The 20738-nt window shown below is 47.0% G+C and overlaps 1 protein-coding gene and 1 pseudogene across 1 annotated transcript in view; one reads left to right on the top strand and one right to left on the bottom strand.

Annotated features, from left to right (window-relative positions):
- LOC120849994 (piggyBac transposable element-derived protein 3-like) overlaps nt 1-8059 on the top strand; it is an 89552-nt gene extending 81493 nt beyond the window's left edge. The window contains exon 2 of the mRNA XM_040222329.1: nt 8023-8059. Coding sequence (XP_040078263.1) covers nt 8023-8059 — 37 coding nt within the window. The remainder of the gene's footprint in view (nt 1-8022) is intronic.
- A 25-nt stretch (nt 8060-8084) lies between these two features.
- On the bottom strand, nt 8085-14436 carry LOC115326343 (annotated as a pseudogene).
- Nucleotides 14437-20738: the final 6302 nt, after the last annotated feature.

Genomic DNA, 20738 nt, shown 5'->3' with positions numbered 1-20738 from the left:
TTCTAAGCCCCCGTTTACTGCCTGATAGTTTGCTTTGTTATAATCTATGATATATGTATGGTATGCAGATTTTCGGGATGTAGGAAGTTCCAGCAAAAATGTATTACTAAGTGATCACTCAGCCCCGGAAGGTAGGAGATGCTGTTGATGTTGCTGGGATGAGACGATAGACATAGACAAAAGGGTGCTGCAAGAAGAGCCTAGAATCCTGTTTGGTCGATTTATCATTTGAACTAAGTTGAAGGTCAAACATGTGTCAATGAATGCACGTGAGGTAGCACATTGTGACGACAAAGAAGGTCAGCCAATATGCGGATAATCGAAATCACCAAGAAGTGTCATACTAGCTCTCGGAAACTTTTTGGGAAAAAAAAAAAAGTGCCTCATGAAGTTCTGTAACAAAATCATGCGAATAATCTGGCGGTCTATAGCAAACTCTAAGTAAGACCTGATGAGATTTTGATGATGCAATCACCCAAACCATTTCCAACGATGACGGTACTGCTACCCGATTACAAGATGCTGTGTTTTTGGCGGCGATAAGAGCGCCACCACCCCTTCTTTCGTCTCTATCACACCTAAACAATGCGAAAATCATGTTTTTCTGGGAACACTTCTATATCTTTTATTTCTGGACGTAACCAACTCTCCGTTAGAAACACTATGTCAGCATTTTCCGATTTAATCAATAAATGCAGTTCTTCTCGTTCGGAAAATACACTTCTAATATTAGTAAAAATAACCGAGTGCGAAGTGTTTGGAAAGAGCGGGGCAGTAGAGGAATTAAATGGGAGCCCGCACTGATATCCACCTGTTGTACACGTCGTGGCCGTTAAACAAGGTTTCTGGGTTGCTATTTTTCAGTTTCAACCACTCCGTCTAAATTCTCGTTAAAGAAAAAGCACTTTTCGCCGATGTACAACTTGTCTACGCGAAGTTTGTAGCGAGCGTCTCGCGTTTCGGCGAATTCCAATAATCTCCGTCGGGCCACCTGCACAGGTCGAGGATAGTCCTCACTAATTGCAAAGCCACTGTTCTTAAGTTTCGAGCTCGAACCTGAAATCGCTTCTTTGTGTTTATAAAAGAAAAGTTGAGGCTTGGGCGAGTTGGTACATACTTCGGAAATTAAAAACAGCGCGGAAAGACGAGGACCAGACAAAGAAGTGACACGGACGTAGCGCTGTCCGTGTCACTTCTTTGTCTGGTCCTCGTCTTTCCGCGCTGTTTTTAATTTCCGAATTATAAAAGAAAATTTGACAATAATTGGCCTGTTTCTACCTGCCCGAAACGAACGAATACGGTGTGCTCTGTCTATGTTATCAGGGCTTATGTGTAGTTGAAGTTTAGTGGCACACAGCTCGTCCACGTATGATTCGGATTCAGACTAGGTTATGGATGAAGAAAGAATAAAACAATTAAAACAGGTACAACACAACCACATCTTTCAGATGTGGTTGTGGTTGTGTTGTCCCTGTTTTAATTGTTTTATTCTTTCTTCATCCATGACTTAAACCAACACGTTCTTCTCCCAGGCTGACCAGGTTTCGTTTGCCTTATCTTGGATTCCAAAGAAAACTAAATTTGACCTGCGTGACTGGCGTTCTTATGCGATGCAGCGTTTTTTCAGCTGTTCTAGCTCGGTTTGCGCTGCCTGCCACTCGGATTCGGCATTTCGCACGGTCTCTTGGTTTAATCCGGTACTTGGCAAATATTTCTCGAGTTTGCTCACCCGCGCATTCAGTTCGTGTACCGATTGCTCTGTGTTGTTTTGTTTTTCAGTGAGTACCCCGATTTGCCTTACTAACTCAGTTTGACCATGCTGTAGCTGTAACACCGTGGCGTGAATTTGAAAGAGCAAATCTGCCTGGGCCTGTGTGAGAGGGCCGGGATTCTGCTCTACGTTTCCGGACAGTACCAATAGCAAGTTCGATAAAACAGTGTTAGCACAGGCCAGAAAGTACACTGACAACCATTTACTCGAGTCACAAAAGTCGTTTGGGCACGACACCAATATCAAACACCGATTACTACTTTTGATGCACTTAGATTGCTTTCGGTAAGTAACCCGTACAAATAAGAAGCTTGAGATCATCGTGCCACGGTCGCTGTCGTGCCCTGGCTCGCCGGAGGGTGCCTGGCGCTTATATTCCATCGAGCTTGACGTCCCCGGTGCTTGTTGCCAGCTGCAGTACGGGCCACGAACGAGAAGGGGTGCTGGCGCCATCGGCTGAATCATCGGAGCAGGCAGGCTCGCCGGCGCAGATAAGATGTTGCGATCAGTTGTTGGTTCCGTCCTGCTCGTGGTAATCGCGCCGAAAGCCTCGATGTTGCGACCGGCAGCGAGTAGGACCATCTGTACAAATAAGAAACTTGAGATCATCGTGCCATGGTCGTTGTCGTGCCCTATCATATGACTATCATATTGCCATCAGCGATATAAGTGCGCCCGGGCCGACTCACTTCACGGAAGAATATGGCGTACAGTAAGGATTGTATTTGGTACAAACATTTTTTACACACTGTATATATATATATATATATATATATATATATTGTAATAATAACAAAGTAAGAGTTGGGAGAGCAGGAAAATAAATCGGGAACTTTAAAATTGACAGGTCTCCAATAAACTTCGGTATTAAAAACAGCGCAAAGAGACGAAGGAGCAGACGAAGAGAAACACGGACGCAGCGCGGCGTCCGTGTTACTTCGTCTGGTCTTTCCTCTTTTGCACTGTTTTTAATACCGAGGTCTGTGCCAACTCGCCCAAGCCTCAACTTACACTCTACAATAAACATTCACCGACCGGATGGTATCACATCGGCGCAGACAATTTTGCGGGACTGCTGACGAACGGGACCGCGATTAAACGTCGAGTACAAAATAATCAATCGTGTTTCTGTCGGGCTGACACAAAGCCCTCCCTGAGTTTGAAGATGAGACTTAATGTTAGAACCTCACTTTCGTTTTGGTTCGCTGAAACTCGTGCTAAGTAGGGACGAAGATAACCGAAGAAAGGAACAGGCAGGCTTGTTCGCCTTTCTATACACGAATGCTGACAAGAAACCCCCGTGAGACCTTCGAGCTGTGCCCATAGAATGGTGCAAATATAATTCTGTTAATTTGAAACTGTATTTGGAAGTAGATACGGATCTAAGATCACTTAAGCTTTTACTATTCTTTCTTGAGATTACGCCTGAGATTGAGTACTCCGAGGAATTTGTCGCAAAGCAAAATGGGCATCTGCCGCGATCGCCGTGGGAATTCGCAGACGTGACAGTTGAGCATACGTGCGGGAGGGAAGGGTAAATGAATTCGCTTGCAGTTCAATATTAGGACACCCTTGAACTAAGCTCATGTGGCGTCTTAGAGCGCGTGAACACACGCTGGCGCCATTTATGAGGTCTCCCTCAAAATGGATTTTAATAGAGCGAAGGTTTTGCTGTGATTCCGAGATCAAATGTACACGCTAAATTTGAGAAATGGTACTTTGTAAAAATGCAAAAAGTGTTTTGAGCTAAAAAAATAAAAGCTATGATGTTCGAAAACAACAGGACGACATACACTAACTGAGTGTTTCATGGCTAACCGATAGGTGGCGGCAGTGCGTTTTTTCGTTTTAAGATTTTTTTTTGGACGTTTTAAGGCACGCGCTCCTAAGCCGCCGCAGGTGTGTTATCGCTTTCATGGTGTATACGGTTGCTCAAAGTAGAAAAGCATGCAAGAGCTCTGGAAAGTATTGAGTATGCGTTTGATACGTCGGCTGGGACAAACTAGAGTCACTAAATAAGCTACGCTTTCAGAGTACCCCATTCCTTTTCTTTGACATTTTGTCGAGAATACAGTCACTCTATCCCACAATATTCTCGTTCGCTGCGGCATCATTGGACAGCGGCAGTCAGGTGAGTCGCTATCATTATCATCGCATTCTTTTGAACGCACCATCTTGGGTCCAGCGAACCGCTGTCTGCTGCTGTTTTACAGTTTACTGCACGCGCACGCTGAAGTCCGTCGCTCAGCATGCACTTTTCCCTTCTTACGTCGAGATAAGAACAACACGACCTTGATTCGCTGCCACAGTTGCGGCTACGGCAGCTGGCGCATCCGACGGCTACAGCTCGGCTTGGCTCAGCTACAGTCACACCTCTATCTGCATGTGGACCAAAGATGGCGGCGCCTGACGCGCTTCAGACGCGTAGTTTGGGAGTTTCGGTACTCTGAAAGCGTACCTTTATTTAGTGAGCCTAGGACAAACAAGCCTGAGGTTGATATACTTTTGGGAAAATATTTACCATTCGATTTTTAGAGCGCAGCTCTAAGGCGTCCGCTTCCGGCTTGATTGGCGTGGCCGTCGCCGTCGGCGTTACCGCGCGTTGCATTATCGGACGTTTCCCATAATGACGTCACGTGGGCCACGAGTGACGCCGCGAAGGTCACTCGTGAAGGTCATAACCTTCACGTGATCTTCTCACGCGAAGGCCACGACCTTCACGAGGCCTTCACGTATGACGTCACGAGGGTCACTAGGGTCACAAGTGATGTCACGAAGAAGGAGAGAGGGAGGGAAGGAGGAGGGGGAAGAGGATGGGAGGAGAATGAAAGGAGGAGGGTGGAAGAGGAGGAAAAGGAGGAGGAGAGAAGGAGGAAGAGAGGAGGAGGACGAGGAGTAAAAGGTCCATACCCTTCTCTTCTCCTTAGCCTCCCTTCGTGTACACTCTAAGAAAAAGTGGAGGAAAAGGTTGCAACGGTGCGTTTTCCTCCCTTCTACTGACGCGCCCCCAAGCGGACATGAGAAGAATGGAGGAACGAGACGTTTTTCTTTTCTAAGCAGACAACAGAAAGGTTCCGCCCTCCCGCATCATAATCTTTCGGTTTCGTTTTTCGAGCACATCGCGCTGGTTGTTTAATAGATGTTGTTGAGTTGACTGAACTTCAGGGGCAGCGAAGTCCGCCTGTAATTCCGTCTCCCAGTCCAGGCATGCAGAACATTTCGGTTTCATTGACGTTTTTACCACAAATTGTGTCAAACGAGAAAATGAAGCCGTTAAATCGAGCGAAGTTCCGCAGCAGTGCCAGCAGCGCTACGTACACTGGGCTAAGATGGCCGCCTCCGGAATGCGGAACGCACGCGGAACCACGCGGACTGATGTGTCGACGTTGACGACGTTATGGAAATCGCGGAAACTGCGTCCAAGACAGGCGGGTTTCGCTGCCAGGTTCGTGGGTGCCTTTTGTGCTGAGTTCGCTTCTGTTTTCCAATGTCGAGTGCCAACTGGCAATCAACGTGGTTTTGTTTTTCTGCGTGTCAGCAACATAGCAGCAACATCGTGATGGTAGTATTGTGCGTTGTGAACAGAAGACTTGAATTATCGCCGATGTGACCGTGTGTTCGCGTATCAGTGGTGTAACAACAAGATGAGATGACGTAAACTGTCGGGCATTGATGCCTCTTGTCGGGCCGTGATCGGAGGGGGCGGGGTGTCGCAGGTTGAAATTCCGCTATTCATCAAAGAGTTTAAGACCACTTGAGGGATTACGGTGCAATCGATCTACCTGCGGATAGTCATGTTGGAACGCTGGTCTGAACCATATCTCCTATCGTACAGTGGCTGATGTGACTTTCGTCTGCGATGTCCTGTTATCTCCACCCCGAGAGCGACTGCGCCACTGCTCTCTAGGGAAGGATTGAACAGTATGAAACCATCACGAAAAATACGTATATTTAGAGTTTGGACTTTTAGGTAGGTTAAATCGACAAAAAAAGAAAAAAGCTGAGTAACGGGCTGTAGTTGAGTTTGTTGGTGCATAATACTCTAATAGGGCCAGCTAAACTTAGGAAAATAGAATATAGATAGAAAAAGAGACACCAGCGGCATGATTGTCACTTTTTTTTTTCTATACTCTATTTTCCTAAGTTCAGCTGGCGCTATTACAGTAAAAAAAAGCTATCATTTATTTTGCTGTTTAAAAATACTACGGTTCCTGGAGAAACTGCCCTCCAAGTGGCTCCGCTGGGATGAGCGCTAGGAATTTTTGGAGCTTATCGCCATGGCGTAGCTCCGTACACTTAACACGTGCCGCAAGTCGCGGCTTCAACTGCATTCAAGTTGATTGAAATGCGATGTCTCTCCCCTGAAGCATTGCTTCCAGCTTAGATTAATTACAGACGACAATTTCTGCCGCACGCGAACAGCACAAATAGAAAAACGAATATTACAATAGAAAAACTGGCTACGACGTGACATGCCGGGAAGCAAACTCATTTCTTGGAACCGCAATGGAGCGTTTGTTTTACGGGTTTGCAAATAATTACGGCATAAGCGTTTACTTTTTACTAAGAGATTCATCCCCCCGAGCCGTTCAAAATACTTTCAAAAGTGTGACATTGTTGAAAACAAAATCAACATGCTGGGAATATATATTTATAGCTTAGGTGGTCACCGAGAAAATCCGTACCTTCAATACGACGAGCATAAAAGATGGAAACGCAGCGCTTGGAAGTAGAAATCGGGTTAGTCTGCTGTTGTATTAATGCCTCTATGTGCCGCGTATGTGTATGCACTCAACGTATATGTTCAGCTGATGATTGTAGTATGCGTAATGCGTCTACATGTGTGTATAATAAAGGTTCCCAAAGATGCCAAAGCGTAATGCTGGCGTCAGCAAATTAAAATATTTTTTGTAAAACATGAATTGGGCGGTACTAGCGCCACCTAGCCTAGCTACTTGCGATTAGTCTGCTTGACCCTACCATCTGGTGGCAAGCCATTTAACGTTCTTTCACGCTGCTGCGCGATGAACAACGGCTTCGAGTTTGTTCTTCTGAGAGCGGCTTTTGGTTTCGCGGATTGAGTTTGCCCTTCTCCGTGATGTGCGGTTGACGAAGGAATTGGGACTCAAGGAGCAGGAAAGGCAAGACGTAAAGTGCGCGAAGTAAATGGGTATCGGTTGTCTCCATTTAACATCGCAGTGCTGACGACGAGAAGACTGAGTAACTGCTTTTGAAACGCAAGTGTCTGTATAAAAATTACAGAGAAGATGCAAGCGAGCTGGTGAACTTTCACCAGCTGTGTCTGTGTTGACCCTTTTTTCTTCTCCTTTTGTCCTACATCTCGGGTTCGACAATGTTGCAAGTTTCTGTACCTGCGGGTGGAATGGATGAATGAATTTGGAGTTTTCTGGCGCAACAGCAACAGCGGGTGCAATCTGGCTACGGAAATAAACACAGTTCGCGGAAAGCTCGTGTTACGCTTTTATTTGCTTCTCCTCTCGTGCCGTACAAGAGACTTAACGCCCTCGTTAAGCCTTATTGAGCTTGATTTTTTTTAGATTCGGTGCCGTCATAAGGAGATGCAGGCGACGGAGGAAATTTGCTACCCTGCCTTCAGGGCGAACGTTTCTCTTATTTCACAAGAAAGCATAGGTTACAGGAGCGTTCCTCCCTCTAGGGAGGACCATAGAGACCATTTTTTCTAAGAGTGTAGAACAATTAACTTAGTGTAGCGATTGCGATCGCGCTTTGCTGGCCGGGCCATTGGTTCGAGGCTTGGTTACTCTGTGCGAGACTGTACTGCGAACGTCGAGTCACTCGATATCCTCGCTGTAGCCAATCCACACCGTGTTTCCCCGTTATTTTTTTTTAGTTTACCAGTCTGTTTATCTTTTTGGTCGAAGAGGAGGTCGCTATGTAAATAGGGGAAGGCTTGTGGGCGCGGCCTCCTCCTATTTCAGTCGATTGCATCGACCACATTGCCCCACGCGACTGTTTCAAATACCCATGTCTGCTGTAAATAGCAACAAAAAAATGTTAAATGCGGTTTTACGGAAGATTTTTAGGCCGTCCGTCGGGTATGTTGCTTTCGGATGTAGGGCGTTTTTCTTTACAGGTAGTAGGTGCTGCGTTCGGAATACGCTTGTGACAATAATAAGACTACTGATGCACATAAAAAAAAAATAAACAAACATTGTTTTTAGTGTTTGGAATGTGTGTTTTTAAAATGATTTGTATTATAATGTTTTCAGCCGTGCATACAAATCCGGAACTCTAAAAGCCGTGTAGGCTGGTTGTAACTATGCCCGGAAATTTAGTATATGCTCTGTTGACACAAAGTGCGTCAAAAGTCTGATTTCTAAAAGCGCGACGTTTATAAAGAAATAATTAAAGTAAATCGGCCTTTTGTCGAACTCGCTTGGCAAAAGCCACGGTAGCGCAGAATGTGACGTGGTATAGTTCTCAGGGCTTGTTGAATTGTGAGACGCTGTAAATTTAAACGTACAGAAAGCAAAAAAAAAAAAAAAAAAACGGGAACGCGGCAGCGTTGCATTGTGCCTGTTTTTTTTTTTTTTTTTGCAACACGAGCTGCGAGATGATGAGAGCGTTGATCGTCTGCAAACGCCTCTCTGTCCGATTTCCTCCATAACCCATGAAAACTCAATGCATGCGAAACTGCCGATCAACCTGTGCTGAGGAGCTTCAGGAGTCATTCGCCATTAAGTTGCAAATTCTCTTATATATCTTCTGCTACTTTCTATCTTACATCTGGGCACCCTACAGTGCCGAGTGAAGCAGCGCACAAACTGAGCACGCCTAATGTAGCGTATATCTTTGTTTTGTTTTTTCTCCGTTTTTTTGTCGCTCTTTCTCGCGCTCGTTTCCCGGAACAAAGCGCCGCTGTATGGTAGAACACGCGATGTTGTTCTCCTCACAGGGAGTAACACGGAGGCACTCGAGAAAGAGGTTATAATGGCATGGGTGTGCAATAAGTGTAAAACCCCTTGATGTATTTGCGTTTGTCTTGCAAGTAGCGTCAAATGCGCCACTGCATGAGGCCCGTGTGTCGAGTGGCCTTTGGAAGCAAATGGCGGCCCAGCATTGAAATGAGCAGCCCTTTGAAGCGAATGGCGGCGGAGCACTCACTCGTGACACGGGGTTTGCGCGTTTCTACAACAATGGTTGGCGGTACTTGAAAGCGCGAATTTTATCAAGGGACTTTAAATAAGTGAGGAGACGAGCACTGCGTCAGTTTCCGACTGGCAGTCGGCCTGTCGACTTACGTTGTTGGTACCTAACCGGATATGGTTAGGTGCCAGCAATTTAACACACTCTACTTTAAAGGCCACTCCAAATGTTGCCCCACGACTGCCAAAAATGGGCAGTCTTAAAATGGCCTGCCAAATTTAGCTATCTCCCGAGCTCAGAAAAGCAACGAAAATCAACAACGAGTGAGCTCCACACACGCCGGATATTCAGTGTCTCCCGACGTTTATCGCTGGTCTTAAGATACATTTCATTATCTTTCATGTTTCGCTGTTTAATACCCCGTCCCCGGGAGAGAGAAAGAGCTATAAAGCGAATTAAAATACTAATTAGAACATTTAGTTTGGTAGAGATAAATGTTCGCGTCTGGGATTATAACTTAAAATTAAATGGGATCGTCTATAAACACTCGCGATCATTTGGTCATTTGGCCCAAATTTTACGCAATACAGAACGCAGTAACACGGAAAGTTTTTAGTGATCTTTGTTTAGACTCACCGTGTCTGGAATTTATCTGCCTTTAGGTCGGTATGTCCTATGGCACCGAGCACGGTGAAACATCAAGCTGAGTGCTACAACGCAGGCCGTTTCAAACCGAGAGCTGTTAGTTGAAATTTCCCAGGAAGATTGCACGGTCCTCCTTCGCGAAACTTCCCGGTGACGTCATCAAGCACACAATTGCTCCCGTCCTGCCCCTGCCGCTGAGTTTACAAGAAAAAAACATGATGTGCTCCCGGCTAGCCGGACTCGAACCAGCGGCCTAAGAATGACAGCTGTCTACTGCTCTCCTACGGTTTAAGATCGCCCTACCAGCAGAGAGACAAACTCCAGTGAAGTAATTAAAGGTGTTGTTCATTTCATTTTTTTCTGCCTTCGATAATGCAGCGGTGTCTCGGGAGACTCGAGCCGGCACGCGACGCCAGAGGACGGCAAAGGGTGACGAGCTCGTGCTTCATTCAGGCCGGGCGTTCGAAAGAGACTCCCTGGCGTTCTCACTACACTCCGTTTACCCTTAAATGAATCCGGAGACGAAATGTTTTCAATTATATCTTTGTTTAGAGGTTATCTATGTTGTGCCGGCAGCGGAGAGATACAAGCCTAGGCTGGTGCTTCTGGGATTTTGGCGGAGAAGTCAAGGAAACAAATTTTAAGACGGATTATCAGATTTCAAAATTGCGTCTGGTGGTGCTCTGTGAAGTTCGGTTAGAATGCCGCCACGTCGCGAATTCCTAAGAAGTAGCACATTTTCGTGGCAGTATATGGCTCGCTCCTGGAGTTACGTAGTCCTGAATGTGACTTGGCGGAGAAGGCTAACGCGTTTTCTACACTCCGTTCACTCATAAGCTGAGACTGCAGCCGAAGGTACAAGCACGAGCTAGCCCCCACTCATGACTTTGAGACGCATTTCAAGCGCCAGCGCTCGTTCTGCGGAAGAACGCTTGAAAGCAGCTACCTTGAACTCTTGTGGTTGTGGCATTGGCTGCAGTCTCAGCATAGAGGGACGGTGCAACGATATTAAATTGGAATTTTTTTTTTCACTTCACAAGAGATTACTGGTACTAGCGGGACTCAAGGATACTCGTACGCAACGCCACTGGCCAAGCAACTCCTTTGTTGCGGTGTAATTTCAAGGACAGAAGCGAGCGCCTTCATTCAATCTGCTTATGGAGAAGAGCGTGTTGGTTTAAGTCATGGATGAAGAAAGAATAAAACAATTAAAACAGGGACAACACCAACCACATCTTTCAACTAGCAACAGACGAGTAAACTTTCAAAAGCGAGCAGCCGACTATACCCAGTAGGAGTAGGGGAGAGAAGGGGGAGAGAAGGAAAGATAAGAACCGCGAAGTGCAAGTCAGGGTGGTAGGGTTATCTCGGATTTTAAAAATTCAACCTCAGTTTTCGTCAGCAGGAGGGAAGGGTTTGACACGTTGTTTTTTTGCTGTGGTCATGGCGAATGATTCTATGATTTCCCTGCCGAATCTGCTGTCATGCCCCCCCCCCCCCCCCCCCCGGATTTTTGTGTCATCAAATCTCGGATTTTAAAATCCGAGATAACCCTACCACTCTGACTTGCACTTCGCGTTTCTTATCTTTCCTTCTCTCTCCCTTCTCTCCCCTACTCCTACTGGGTATAGTCGGCTGCTCGCTTTTGAAAGTTTACTCGTCTGTTGCTAGTTGAAAGATGTGGTTGTGTTGTCCCTGTTTTAATTGTTTTATTCTTTCTTCATCCATGATTTCATTCAATCTCTCCTTCGCGAAACTTGGTGACGTAACTGGGGGACTGCAGTACCCTCCAGTGACGATATCTCAATGCGGCTCATAGATTGGACCCGGGCATTACGTGGGAACTCGGTTTGGGCTCGTGATAGTCGATAGCTGGAAAAGCATTCGGGTAGTGGCCCGGGTCCAATCGCTGCAATCACGACAATAGCCGAACCACAACGGATTGTGCGCACTTCCGAAGACACACACCAAAAAGGAAGCTATTGGGTGGAAAAGTGACTAACATGTCACCGCTCAAGCAAAGTGGCGTGTATTTATGAAGGTGCTTTAATTCTCATTAAGGCCACTTTAATTCTGACCTCAGTAACTGTACATGGCTTGCGCCTTCGTCAAATGATTACGTCGCACACAGCCTGCCACTATATTTGTGGTTGGGTCTTCGGCAGTCTTGGGTAAGTTACTTCTCAATACTAAATAGTTACGGTTAGTTTCCGAACCATATAATTACATTACAGTTACAGTTAATAAATTAAAGTAACGCTTTACAGTTACAGCCACATTGTAAGATTAACTTGGTCGTTTTCAAGATAAACTCGTTTTTTATGCGAGTGTATGAAAGGCCTAAAGAAAAGCAACGCAAAAGAAGAGCAATATTTCTGGACAGTGCCGCTAGGCATTGTCCAGAAAAACGTCTCAAAACGCACCCCGAGGTGCTTGCAAAGATTGGATGAAGAAGACTTCCACGTGGCATGATCCTTTTTGAAGTGTTTGCGGAGGGCAATGAAGCTATTTTCTCTACAGGTAAGCAGGTAAAAGTACCTTTCATAATGCGACCACGGTAACGCCTACCGATCGTCACTCATGACGAGATCTCATTTAAACGTAATTACGGTCAATTTTCTTCAAACTATTTTTGTTTTTACTTTTAACGTTGTCTCTGTCTCTTTCTGTCTTTCTCTCTCTCCCTCATGCAGAAGAACAGACCGGTGCATTATAATAATGTCGAAGGGATCAGAGAGCCGTACAATTCGGGAATGGAGGATGCAAAAGTCCTTTAAAAGTCGAAGAAACATTAACAAAACAGCACGAAGTCGTGTCGAAATGTGTTCTGACTTTTTTTTCCTTTTAACCCATTTTATGTTGTTGTGTTTGTTGAAAACATATTTGATTTGAGGAAAGGTAGGGGACAGGGGAACAGGAACTAGAAATAGATGGCACGTCTTGATCGAGCAATCAGTTCTGGCTGGGTGGGCTCCAATCGCGGCTTGCACCACCGTTGCTCTCTGTACTAACCAGTGTTGGCCTCCCGGATCGCTCCAGCTGTCCCTCATTGGGTTCGAAATCGGGTCCAAACCTTTATATGTGCTTGAGCTCCCACATCAAGTGATAAAGGTCCCCCCATTTCCACCCGCAAATGGAGCAAGTTGGTGAAGAATGGAGTTGGGGGAACCACTGATGGAGGGGATCTTCATTGGCGTCTTCATGGTTCCTGTCTGCAATCTTCTAAAGGTACTCCTCCTCTTTGGTGAACTTCGAAGGTGGAGCTGAAAAAGTCTTCCTGGCTTCCCTGATGGTCTTCAAGTACTTTTTGTACTTCCTATTGGGGTCAGGGGGGAGGGGTTGAGGTGCGGACGAGATCCGGGTCGAATGCGAGGCTCAGGCTGCGGCGCTTGCCGCCTCGTTTCCCTCGACACCCGCGTGACCTGGTGCCCAGACGATCTTCACGCCCGTCAACTACGCCTTGGAGAGAATTCTCGCCGCCTTTTCGCCTATTTTTGCCCTCGGCAAAGTTGCGGCACGCCGGTTACGAGTCTGGGTTCTTTGAGGGTCGTCCAGACCGACGCCGTCCTGACCACGACGCCACGAGGATCGGCCACAGCCAGGGCGGCGGTGTTGCCTCTTGGTAGGATGGTTGCGTCGGTGTACAGGGTTCCGGGATTCTTTTTCCGTATCCTGATATGGTCTGTGCACAAACTCGCCTTCTGTCGGAGTTTTTTTCCGAGTTCATGTTCCTCGGGATCTTCTCGACCGTGGTCTTGCTTCGTACAGTTGGTGTTAGTTCTTGTTTGGGTTCTTGGTGTAATATTGTCACGATTGACAAGTGAAACAAAGAAAAGAACTAGAAAAACTGAAAGGTTTAATGGGGCGAACTCGTGCCCAAATATAAAAGCGGAAACACAAGATAACACCAGAACGTCGCGGGCGTCAAAGTCGGCGTAACAGCAGAGTCGAACGCTGGGGCGAAACTGACTCGGCTTGCCAGGCGGAGCTCCTTTTGTACACGCGTGGGCTCTGGAACATTCGGCGTAGAAAATTCGGTGCGTAGAACATTCTAACCTCGAATTAGCAATACTGTTCTCGAATTTACCAGAACATCACATTACAACGTCAACGAAAATGTGTAGACGCAGCCAGGAATCGAACCCTGGCCTCCTGCGTGGAAGGCAAGCGCGATAACCGTTAGGCCGCAGGAGCGCTCCCTACTTGGTCAGCTGCGCTCGCGGCAATATGGCACCAGGTGTGACCAGTTGCAGCCGCTCCAGGAGCCATCTTCCGTTCGATGTTTTGCTGAAGCGCTTGATTTGTGATATCCGATGGGCTTTCAACAGTTCCTCAATGGTGTTGCAGGGGACCGTGCTTGAGCAGGTTCTTCGTGGCCACGTTCGCTGGTAGTCCAAAGACGCACTCGAAAGCACATCCAATGATGACGTTGAACTTGTTGACTTCGGTCTGAGTGCGTCTCAGATACGGGGTGGCGTGCATGACCCGAGATACCACGAAGGCATACACCAGTTGCATAGCCTCCTTCCCTTTGAGTCCGTATCTCTGGTTCTTGATTCTCCTCAGCATCCCGACTATGTGCGTCGTGGAAGTGGTGAGCTCGTTGATTGTTCTAAGATATCTTCCCGACTGGGTTAGGATCTGGCCGAGGATAATCACCTCCTTGCGTTTGGGCGCATGTTGTCCGACGATGTAGACGTTTAGGTCCGCAGGTAGTTGTTTGCTGTATAGGGTTTTGAACACCAGAAGTTCTGACTTTTGGGGAGAGCATTGAAGGCCGCAGTCTCTAGCGTACGAGGCCACGGCATTCGCGACTCTCTGGAGGCTTTCTTCGGCTTAGGCGTCGCTGCGAGACTTGCACCAGATGAGGATGTCGTCGGCGTATATGACATGTTCGATGCCGGGAATGTCGGTCAGGATCTCTGATAGTCCCTTGAGTGCGGCTCCATAATATGAAATGCAGAATAAAAAAGTCGATCACAGGCCAGGGGCGCATAGCCCCTGGGATAGGGAAAGCCGGTCAATAGAAACATTGTCTCTGGCTCGCTTTTGCGAAAGAAGTGTGGAAACTATTCTCAAAGCAAGTGCTTCGCAGCTTCGAGTGTAAAAAAGAAGAAAAAAAGTGTAGTCACGTGACTTAAGATAGAGGCTCTCGTCCCCTCGTCAGACGCTGAACTCTTGACCGTTATGTGTCTATTTGTCCCCGCGATTCAGCTTGTTTTCCGGAGGAGGCTAGGGTGTTCGAGGAAGTAGAAAAGGTTGAGAACAGAGCGAAAAAATTGCGTGCAAGAATACAAAAACAAAACAAACAAGCAATGTTTATTAGTGCGAAAAATATTTTTTTTCGATCTGCGCTAACGCTTTACAGCAAAAAAAATAAGAAAAGTATTTCTTTTATTTTCTTGTCGGCCTCTAAATCTTCATAGGCTCAAGCCCACTGTAGTATAAGAAACAGAGGGCCCATTCCCACAAGTAGCTGTTTATTTGCCATTATTTTTAGTTACTTCTGCAAGAAAGTAATTAAGTTATCGTTACAGTTATTTTCAAAAAGCTAACGCGGTACAGTCACCTGTTACCGAAAAAAGAACAAGTTGCAGTATAGGGATAGCAGTAACGCAGTGCTACTCAAGACTCGATGTCGGCCACTTCCAGTGAGAGCCAGCCTGAACTGCGTGGCATTCGGCAGCAGCAATTGCTGTGCCGGCGATTGTTTCATGGGTGTGCCCCACGACAAATAGCCGTTAAGCAAAGAAAACGTTCGAGGGCACAGAGGGGACGTAACAGTACCTTACTGGGATAGAGGGACGCGCTTCGTAGCGGCGAGTGACGGCATTTTTCTAATGTTGTTTAAGTTCGTGCAAGCCTTTGCATCGATCGGATTTGTCCGTTCGTATCGCGGATTCCTTTGGCTTTCGCTTCATTCCGCGGTTTCCATTCTTCGAGCGCAACTTCGGGACTTCCTTGCCGTGTGTACGAGGTGTCGCGCCGCTAGCCCGGGAGGCATGTCTGTCGGCAGCGGTTTCCCGACGGCACTCTTGATCAGACGCTACCGCCGAAACTTCGGCTTCTGCCGTTCGCAACACGGTAACCCTTGCGCTGTTTACAAGCGCTTCGGGAAATGGGAACAACTTTTACATTTGGAAGGACTGTCAATCGCGCCTCCTTGAGCCGCTGTCATATCAATGTTACATTTCAGTGATTTCTACGCTTCGAAAAGCGTAATGAAGCTAGTTTTGCAAGCACGTGGCCTTTGGGGTCAAATTCTTGCATTGGCAGCAAATCGATACTTTCTTTCTCTTAGGGCGATCGCACCAACGCCGAAAATTTCCGCATCCGCTGGCTCAAGTTAAATCTCAACATCGTAAGCACGGCATGTTGCTTTAAGAGCATATAAACAAACAAAAAAAACAAAAAAACTAGGTGTTTTTGTGCCCAGTTTGTAGCGACATTTTATACCCATGGTAAGGGCGTACGCGCGCTGCAAAGTCAACCAGCACGTTGCTTCGTCCTTTCCTAGCGTGACGTCACGTGCGAGCTCTATATATATATAGGAGGTATCTGCTGTAGTCAACACCACGTTCTGCCTGCGCACGCGCACGACCATCCGATCGGACGAACTTGCATGCAGTATTGCTAGACCTCGGAAAGTCCGTAGCCGGTACGAAGGAGGCGAACTTCATTTACGCCGCGCTGCAGAGGCTTGTCGAAGACGAAGTGGGGTTGTGACACGGGTGCGGAATCGAAAAGGGCGCCAGTGAAGTTGTGTTCAGAACGTGACAAGCAAGCGACAACGACGCCAAGAAGTTAGCGAATAACGCAAACGCCGAGCTGCTGTAGCTCTGACATTTACGCTACGCGGCAACGTAAAAAATGAAAGCCGCGTACAACTCCCTGTAACGCCAAATTAGAGCGCAGCTCTTGAGGAGGAGGAGGGAAGGGCACTGGGGGGGGGGTTAAACTAACCAGGGGGGGGGGTCACGTGACCTTGGGGGTCACGTGACCTCCAATGCCGATGATGTCATCACTGACGTCACTGATGACGTCATGAGTGACGATGACGATGCGGGTACCGATGACGTCATTAGTGACATCACTGATGACTTCACCAGTGATGATGACGATGACGATGCGAATGTCGGTGACGTCATCAGTGACGTCGCTGGTGACGTCATCAGTGATGATGCCGATGACGATGCGGATGCCGGTGACGACATCAGTGACGTCGCTGATGACGTCATCAGTGATGATGACGATGACAATGCGGGTGTCGGTAACGTCATCAGTGATGATGACGATGACGATGCGGATGCCGGTGACGTCATCAGTGATGATGACGATGACGATGTGGATGCCGGTGACGTCATCAGTGATGATGACAATGACGATGTGGATGCCGGTGACGTCATCAGTGATGATGACGATGACGATGTGGATGCCGGTGACGTCATCAGTGATGATGACGATGACGATGTGGATGCCGGTGACGTCATCAGTGATGATGACGATGACGATGCGGATGCCGGTGACGTCATCAGTGATGATGACGATGACGATGTGGATGCCGGTGACGTCATCAATGATGATGACGATGACGATGTGGATGCCGGTGACGTCATCAGTGATGATGACGATGACGATGCGGATGCCGGTGACGTCATCAGTGATGATGACGATGACGATGTGGATGCCGGTGACGTCATCAGTGATGATGACGATGACGATGTGGATGCCGGTGACATCAGTGACGATGACGTCATCGGGGGTCACGCGACATCGGCGGGGGTCACGTGACCTCGAGGAGGGGGTCACGTGACCTCAGGGGAGTCACGTGACTTCGGGGGGTCACGTGACCTCGGGGGGTCACGTGACCCCCACGAGGTCACGTGACCCCGGTGGGGGGCTCGCGCGGTGCATTATGGGACATTTCCCATGATGCACCGCGCGGTTACGCCGACGGCGACGGCGACGGCGACGGCGACGCCGCTCAAGCCGGAAACGGGCCCCTAAGAGCTGCGCTCTAAAACACTAATTTTAGAGCGCAGCTCTTAGGCGCCCATTTCCGGCTTGAGCGGCGTCGCCGTCGGCGTCGGCGTAACCGCGCGGTGCATTATGGGAAATGTCCCATAACGCACCGCGCGAAACCCCCCCCCCCCCCCCCCGAGGTCACCCCGAGGTCACGTAACCCCCCCCCCCCCCCCCCCCCCCGGAGGAGATTGAAGAATGAGAGGGGGAGGAGGAGGGAGGTATACCCTCCCCTCAGTACCCTTCCATCCTCCTCAAGAGCTGCGCTCTAGTTCGGCGTTACAGGGAGTTGTAAACGGCTTTCACTTTTTTCTTATGTTTAGACTAATGTTTACTTTTGCCATTTGTAGACTACGGCAGTAGAGGTTTCGCTGAAATTACCCAAGCGCCAAATAGAATGCTATGAAGCGCGAAACACATGCGCGTCAAAACTGTCCGATCCGACGTGCCAACTGCCGGAACGACGTTCGGAGGCAAGGGTTTTCGACGCTCTCCGGTGTTACGAAAACCCTCTCCCCCGAACGTCGTTCTGGCAGTTCGCACGTCGGATCGGACAGTTTAGACGCGCATATGTTTCGCGCTTGAAATTTGGTACGCTCGCTAGTGGTGCAAAACTATCCATAGTGCTATCTATAGTTTCGATAGTCGCCAGAAATCTATCGATAGCAAAAAGACTATCGATAGTACTATCAGTAGTCGACTATCGATAGCACTATCGATAGTCAACCATCGTAAAACTATCGATGTCGACTATCGTAAAACTATAAATAGTCGACAATCGATAGTTCTGCGAAACTAGTTCTGCGACACTAGTTCTGCGATAGTATAGATAGTGAATTTATCGATAGTTTTGCATCACTAACGCTCGCTCCACGCGCCTGCCTTATCTGTATACCTACCCCAGATTCGACGTAAATAATCAAAATAAGGCACTAATGAGCTCGCACGAATTCACGCGAGTTCATTACTGCCTTATTTTGTATTACGAAAACTCCGCACAAATCGCACTACTCGACGAGTGTGATATGTTTGGAGTTTTTGTTTTATAATAATAATAATAATAATAATAATAATAATAATAATAATAATAATATTTGTTTTTCCGTCAAAACACAAATGACGGAGGGAGACCGAGAAAAAAAGCTGCATCTTGCAGCTTGACGGGCCCTCGGCCCCCCCTCCTTACACATGGCAGCAGTGGCACAAGTAACCCAAAAAGAAAATCAAGAGAAAAGATAACAATTTCAGAGATAAGAACAGGACAATATTACAAAAAAGGTGCGACTATGTAAGAGGCAAACAAAATCAAAGCACATGCAAGCACAGCATTATACAATTCAGCAAAAATTTAGGTTATGAAACACGACAACTAAGCAATCACATTTGGAAAAGAAAAAAATGCTCGGAGATTTTTTACAGATGTTGTCGTAAGGTCAATGTTGTGGGTAACAAGAAAATTAAGCAATCGAGGAAATGCATACTTTAACATTTGTTCACCGTAGTTAGTTTTGCAAATAGGGAGAGTCCAAATTTCCGTGTTTCGAGTAGGATAGGTTGCTACTCTTAGCGAGAGAGACGCCAATTCACTAAGGGCATGAAGATTTGTTTGTACTTCGGATTTATAGGTCATGCATAAACGATATTTATATAATCTATTTACAGGCATCAAATTTAAACGTTTAAAGAGAGGTTCGCTAGGGTGATGGTATGACACGTTACAAATACTTCGCAATATTTTCTTTTGTATCACAAGTATTTTGTTTAAATTTGTATTCGTAGTAGTACCCCAGACTAAGAAGGAGTAATGGATCTGAGAGAAATAATGCATTATAAATAATTAAGTTTACATTTGTAGGCAGAATATGGCGATGACAATACATTAAGCGTGCCACTCGTGACAATTTTACCGAAATATAATTTACGTGTTCATCCCAACTCATTCGATCCGTTAATATAACGCCAAGTGTCTTAAAACCAGATAGAATCTCTATTTTGGTTCCATTTAAAACAATATCACTAGTTATATAATCATTCTTACTTTTTGGGCGAAATAAAATTGCTTTTGTTTTGGAACTGTTACCGCTCTAGATTCCAGCATGGTGATTGGGTAATTCGGCAAAAAGGTGTATACGCCGAGGAACGGAGGGAGGCGAGAGGACGGAAGCGCTCGGAGACGTCAAACGCGTCAGGACGCCAAGCCTGTGACTGGAATGATAACCGCACTCTAAGAAAAAAGGGAGCGTGACTTGCTCCCTCAAGGGAGCAAATACGCTGATACAACCATTTCTCCCCTAGGGGAGCAACTGTAACGAGAGAAAGCTTTGCTCCCCTACCGTTAGTCCCTCAAAGTTGAACCCCCAAGACTAGCTTTTGCACTCTTGCATTTAGGCCACTGGGACTAAATTTTGCGCCCTTACCTCATTTATTACTAAATCGCGCCCTTACACACCTAGGTGCCGCTAGTCAATGTCAAATTCAAAATTGATAAAAAATAAGTTATCGCTAGTTTAGATATTTTCCACACTCATCACATTCCCATATGCACAATGCTTATATCACACTTGCATATGTGCAAGTGTGATATAGGGAGCGCGACTTAGTCCCCGAAGGGAGCAAGTGCGTTGCCACAACCATTAGTCCCCTCGGGGACTAACGGTAAGGGGAGTAACAGTTGCGCCCCCCTTATTAGTCTTTCGCACTAGCCCCGTTAGGACTAACTGTTACACCGTTTCAATTGTACCTCGAAGACCAACTGTTAGGCCCTTGCACTAGGTCTCCTGGGACCAATTGTTACACCGTTTTAATTGAACCCCGAGGACGAACTGCTAGGCCCTTGCACTTCGACCCCAAGGACTAACTGTTACACCGTTTCAAATGAACCCCGAGGACCAACCGTTAGGCCCTTGCACTTGAACCCCTGGGTCTAAACGTTGCGCCGTTGGATTTAGACCCCTGGGACTAAAGGTTCAACCTTTGCATTTGGTCCCCAGCCACAAATCACCAAAACGAAATCGTCCAGTTCAGGTTAAACGTAGCTTTATTGCCTCGTAAATACACATCGCATTCAAGGATGACTAAAGTCAAAATTCCTGAGCGGTAGACTCCACGACAAGGCCAGATTCCGAAGAGTGCACTTGCGTCGACGATGGCTTGAACACTGGGACGGCTGTTC

Source organism: Ixodes scapularis, unplaced genomic scaffold (assembly GCF_016920785.2).
Source record: "Ixodes scapularis isolate PalLabHiFi unplaced genomic scaffold, ASM1692078v2 PGA_scaffold2__306_contigs__length_199485367, whole genome shotgun sequence".
Classification (NCBI taxonomy): Eukaryota; Metazoa; Arthropoda; class Arachnida; order Ixodida; family Ixodidae; genus Ixodes; species Ixodes scapularis.
The sequence above is the reverse complement of the archived record's forward strand: the minus strand, read 5'-3'. Positions and strand labels throughout refer to the sequence as shown.